This window comes from Lynx canadensis, chromosome X, assembly GCF_007474595.2.
Source record: "Lynx canadensis isolate LIC74 chromosome X, mLynCan4.pri.v2, whole genome shotgun sequence".
In the NCBI taxonomy this organism is placed as follows: domain Eukaryota; kingdom Metazoa; phylum Chordata; class Mammalia; order Carnivora; family Felidae; genus Lynx; species Lynx canadensis.
Genome location: NC_044321.2, coordinates 112,926,019 through 112,931,573, shown reverse-complemented (window position 1 = coordinate 112,931,573; position 5,555 = coordinate 112,926,019). Strand labels below are relative to the sequence as shown.

The following is a 5,555-nucleotide window of genomic DNA, read 5'->3' as shown; positions in this document are numbered from 1 at the left end:
AAACCAGACCGCTTTCTGGGTTCTGCTCCCCTTGAAAAGGGCTACTGACTGTTCGATCCTACGGTCAGGCCTCAGTCCCCAGAGCAGGTACCGACACACAGCCGCCCCTTCCCTAGATGGACGCAAAGGACATCTCTTCCAAGAGTTGGGTCCTAATGGAGCCAAAGAGCCCGAAAAGGATCCCCCACGAGCTGAGAAGGAATCAACGCCCTACCCCAGGCTCCGCGAGTGATGGGACAGCCCCTCGCCTACTCTGCTCTCTCTACCAGTAGCTCTAAGGCACAACTGCTCAAAGTGTGCTTTGCAGGTATGAGGCCCCCGGGACACCCGATTTCTGCCAAGGCTCAAAACCGGAGGACGGGAGAGTGCGAGCGCACTATGCACCCCGAGCCTGCCTGGCCAACGCGCTACAGCTTTTTGTGATAACCAGCCCTCTAAAGCTAAGCACCACTTCTGCCCTGCGGCGAAACCGGCTGCCTCTCCTTGAAGGGTTGGGGCGACCTCGAAGCCCCGGAGGGCGGGAAGGGGCGCCTCTAGGTGAAGTTTCCAGCCGAAGCCAACAAACGGCGCTGTTGCCACGCCCTGGGTCTTGGGAGTCCCAGCCCCAGCCCCAGTCGGAGGGAGCCCGAGCTCTCATGGGAGGGCCGGGGGAATGGGGAGGGGGTGCTTGGCCGGATTCCCAGCCCGCCATCCGGGGCTCTGTGTGCCGCCACGGGTTCCTGGAGGCCCTAAAGGGCGAGAGAGCTGCCGGACGCCCTCTCCTCTCGGGAAGAGGTTCGAAAGGACTGGTCCTGGATCCCGCTGTGTCCCTCTGCTTTCTCCACTCGGTGCAGAGTTCGTGTCGAAGACACAGATTCTGGCGCCGCTGGCGGTCTTGCCTCCCCGCAGCCTCCGCCTGCATCGAGGCCCCTCGGGCCTTAGCACCTGCCGCACCACTTCTCCTCCCGCCCAGCTAAGGTAGCACCCAGACTTCCAGACTTCCCCCCACCTCCCCACGCCTGTAATGGTAACCTCGCTCGACTCTTGAGATGGTAGTTTGGGTTGAGGACGCTTCCTCGGGAATGTTTTGAAGGAAATTCGGCGTGACTCCTACATGGGGCTGTGCAGACCACCCCAGAGCCACCAGGCACAGAGACCGGTTTAATCGCGGCCTCCGAGGGAAGCCTGGGGTGTGGGAGATGTCTGTCCCGGCTGGATACTGGCGGAAGGATGTAATGGGAACGTGAACTCACCTAAGCCGCGGGCTAGTTGTGATCAAATGACAAACAGCTGGGGAGCAGTGACTAGTCCCCAGATAATCTGCTGCGGGGAGGAGAACAGACCCAGCACCGCATCCCTCGGCTTGGGAAATATGCAGCCCAGGCGCTGTCACCACAACGGCTTACTTGGGTCCTAAAACTTGGAAAGAATCCTGACATCTGTCAGGCTACTGGACGCCAGGCCGCGCGTCGGTTGGGTAGTTTCCTAAAACGCGCTTCACTTAGCAACAGCCTCGGAGGCCCAGTGAGCAGGAAAGGCGTTCTGGAGAAGGCAGCAAGGGGCAGAGTTACCGCACGTTGACTTCTTTGGGAGAAGGTGGGTTTGCCTGGGAAAATTTGACTTTGTGAGCTAGTTTGAAAAAAAAAAAAAAAGCATGTGCAGGTGGAGATTGCCAAATCATTCCGTTTTCTGAGACACGTTTTCCAGTGTGTCAGCTTAAGTGTGCACACCCGTGCGCGTGCGCGCGCGCGCACACACACACACACGACTCATACACAGAACCATTCCAGATAGTTTACTTTAAAACCGTAAGCCGTACACCCATTCAAATGACAGCAGCCCTTGACCGTGGACATTTGCTTCCTTCCATCCAGAAAAGCAAGAGAACGTAGACCAGGTGGAATCCAAACTTAAGGGGCTGGTTTAGGGACTCCAAACTTCGAGGGGATGATGCCTGCTGAGAGCCAGGATTCTAGCGCCACTGGTCCGCCCACCCCAGAGGGGGCTGGCCTGCTCTACGCCACCCACACCCCCCCCCAAGTCACAACAGTATACTTTTAAATTCGTGCAGGAAAGGGGGGAGTTCCCAGCGTGCAGGTGTCCCAGGGTCTCCTGGTCTTGCATTAGCACTAAGGAGCTAAAAACCTGGGTTTTTGTATTTTTTTGGTCACATTTAGGATTTATGCTTCTCTTTCGGTTCCCCATCTTTCCACGAGGCTGGGGGTGGGGGACCACACTGCGCGGACACCTTATTTCAGTCTCTGCCACTTCTGCCTGGCCGGCTACTCCTTCCCACCCGCCGCCTCGGGCGGCTCAGGGAGTTTCAAACGCTGTGCCACTCGCTTGGGCTGGCGAAGGCGATTGTCCGGGTTCCCTCTCCCTGCAGCCCGGGTTCCCGAGACGTTAGTCTTTGGCAGACAGCATGACATGCGGGTGAGTGTCCCGCTCCGAGTCTCGAGGCTCTGGCCAGGACGGCGGCTGTAAAACAAAAAAGAAGAAGGACGCAATCCGTTAGCAGAGACTGCTCCCCGGGGAGGCGGCGCGGCTGCGCAGCGAGAGCAGCGCTCAGTGGTCCTGGCAGGTGCGCGGCCAGTGGAGGGGGCCCGGCGGTCCGCCACGAGGACGGCCTCGGCTCCTCTCCGGCCACCGTCCCCCCCCTCCAAGAAACTTTTCTTTCACTTGGAGAGGCTCCGTGTTGCCATGAAAACGGATTTTCCAAGGGGCCCGACCCTCCCCCTCAGGGGCATCGGACTGGAAAAACCGAAATGGCCAGAGAGCAGAGACAAAAAGGGGCCGCTAAGCGGGGGCCTGGAGCGAGAGAGCCGAGGCCGGTTCACCCCCTCCGCCCCACACACACTCTCCGCACCACCGCTTGTGAGCGCCTCGGCCCGGCTCCGGCAGCAGGCGGCTGACTGCTCGCCTTCACTCAAGCCAGCGGAGAGCCTCACAGCCCCTGTGCGCTCCGCGGTCCTGAAGCCTGTCTCCCGTGCCCCGATCCCTGACCCCGGCTCCATCCTCGGCGCGCAGGCCCGCGGCTTCCCCGCAGAGGGTCCTGCTGGGCCAGGGGCCGATTCCTGGGAGGGCTTCTCGGAGCCGCAACCCGGGGCGCCTCTGTTGCGCCCGGCGTCCCCAAGATCGCCCGGGTAACTGGCGATGCCCGCAGCAGAAGCAGTCGGAGGACCTCCGCGCAGACAGCGGGATGCTCTGCAGGGTGGCCCCGAGACCAGGCACCGCTCGGCCCTGACGGGGTTGCAAAGTTGTTTTCTGAACCCCGTGGGCGCCCCTCTGCCCCCTTCCCCCAATCCTGCTCACGCGCCCCCTCCCCCCTCCGTCACCTCCTCGAGTTTCGTTCTTTCAAACTTTTTGAGACCCTAATTGGTGGTCTCTGAGCGGCTCTCCGGGACTCCCGCCTCCTGAATAACTCTCATCACGTCACCGGGCCCCAGAGGGGCGCGGGGGTGAACGAAAGGGCTCCCCGAACTTTTTTTTTCCAGTGGGGCCGAACGGGGACTCCGTGATGATTGGCCAGGGCGCATCACTGTGAGCCTGTCAATCACCGGGCCTCCCGGTGGCGAGGGGCGGACCGAGTCCCAACCCCGGGGGATCCGAGCAGGTATATAAGGGACCCGGCGAGCGCCTGGCCAGACTGCGAATGCGGCCAGCTCGAGACAACGCATCAGGTGCGACTAGCCTGCGGGTTCCTGCCGACTTGGCGCGGAGCACTTTGGCAAGCCTGCCCTTCCCGCCTGACCCGCCGGCCCCCCGGCCCCCAAGCGCCCCTCCGACGGAGTCCCCAGGCCTTTTCACCGTGGCCGCTCCAGCCCCGGGAGCGCCTTCTCCTCCCGCCACTCTGGCGCACCTTCTTCCCGCCCCGGCCATGTACAGCTTGCTGGAGACCGAGCTCAAGAACCCCGTGGGGCCACCCACCCCAGCGGCAGGCGCGGGCGGCCCCGCAGCCCCCGGCGGCGCAGGCAAGAGCGGCGCGAACGCAGCCGGCGGAGCGAACGCAGGCGGCGGCAACGGCGGGGGTTCGAGTGGCGGGGGCGGGGGCAGCGACCAGGACCGCGTGAAGCGGCCCATGAACGCCTTCATGGTGTGGTCCCGTGGGCAGCGGCGCAAGATGGCCCTGGAGAACCCCAAGATGCACAACTCCGAGATCAGCAAGCGCTTGGGCGCCGACTGGAAACTGCTGACCGACGCCGAGAAGCGGCCGTTCATCGACGAGGCCAAGCGACTGCGCGCCGTGCACATGAAAGAGTACCCGGACTACAAGTACCGGCCGCGCCGCAAGACCAAGACGCTGCTCAAGAAGGACAAGTACTCCCTGCCCGGAGGCCTGCTGCCCCCCGGCGCCGCCGCCGCCGCCGCCGCCGCCGCCGCCGCCGCCGCCAGCAGCCCGGTGGGCGTGGGCCAGCGCCTGGACACGTACACACACGTGAACGGCTGGGCCAACGGCGCGTACTCGCTGGTGCAGGAGCAGCTGGGCTACGCGCAGCCCGCTACCATGAGCAGCCCGCCGCCGCCGCCCGCGCTGCCGCAGATGCACCGCTACGACATGGCCGGCCTGCAGTACAGCCCCATGATGCCGCCCGGCGCCCAGAGCTACATGAACGCCGCCGCCGCCGCCGCCGCCGCCTCGGGTTACGGGGGCATGGCGCCCTCGGCCGCCGCCGCCGCGGCCGCCGCCTACGGGCAGCAGCCCGCCACCGCCGCCGCCGCGGCCGCCGCCGCGGCCGCCATGAGCCTGGGCCCCATGGGCACGGTGGTGAAGACCGAACCCAGCTCGCCGCCGCCCGCCATCACGTCGCACTCGCAGCGTGCGTGCCTCGGCGACCTGCGCGACATGATCAGCATGTACCTGCCACCCGGCGGGGACGCGGCTGACGCCGCTTCGCCGCTGCCCGGCGGCCGCCTGCACAGCGTTCACCAGCACTACCAGGGCGCTGGGACTGCCGTCAACGGAACGGTGCCGCTGACCCACATCTGAGCGCCCGCCTGCGCGCGCCGCCCCTCCGCCCCCATCCCGCCCCGCACCCCCGAGTTGGGACGCCTTGTTGTTTAGCTTTGCTTGCCTGGGACCGTTGCCTTGTACCGATGATGAGGAGGACAGAAAGTTTTGCCGTAGCTGTCGGGTTTTGTACAAAAGCAAAAAGTCCGGAGCAGCGGAAGTGGGACTTTCTAGAGCTCGCCTGCCCCTCGCCGCTGCCCCTCCCTCCCCTTTTGTAGGCTGGGAATCGCTGTGATGTTTGCAGAGAAAAAGCAGCCCCCCCCCCTCCTCCTCCTCCCGGGTTCCTGGGTTTTTCTGTTGCATTTGAAAATGTTGTCTCGTTAGTTTGCTGTTAGCCGAGGAGTGAGTGAATAGGAGAAGCGTACTCTCGGGTGAGGCTGGCCTGAGAACTGCAACGTCTCCTCCCCCTGTCGCGTTGTAGCGGTTTTCCTGGTGGGTTCTTGCGGGGGTGGGGGGGGCGCTGACCGCGCGGAGTGGCGCGGCAGCCGAGGCCGATGTTAATTTATAGCCGGGTGTGCGTGTGTCTCCCGCCTCGCCGCCCCTGGCCGCGGGACAGCTTCTGTCCAGT

At 64.1% G+C, this 5,555-nt stretch overlaps 1 protein-coding gene across 2 annotated transcripts; it reads left to right on the top strand.

The window, feature by feature from the left end:
* The first annotated feature begins 3,631 nt into the window (after positions 1-3,631).
* On the top strand, positions 3,632-4,966 carry SOX3 (SRY-box transcription factor 3). Of its 2 annotated transcripts, XM_030306405.1 has the most exons (3): positions 3,857-3,923; positions 3,990-4,635; positions 4,723-4,966. In XM_030306405.1, the coding sequence occupies exons 1-3, from the start codon at positions 3,857-3,859 to the stop codon at positions 4,964-4,966; spliced, it is 957 nt and encodes a 318-aa protein (XP_030162265.1). The 2 variants fall into 2 exon arrangements, with proteins under 2 accessions (XP_030162264.1, XP_030162265.1); XM_030306404.1 differs by having other exon boundaries at positions 3,632-4,966.
* The last annotated feature ends 589 nt before the right edge of the window (positions 4,967-5,555 follow it).

Coding starts and splice junctions, on each gene's coding strand:
- SOX3 (XM_030306404.1), top strand. CDS start 3,632: ATGCGGCCAGCTCGAGACAACGCATCAGGTGCGACTAGCCTGCGGGTT.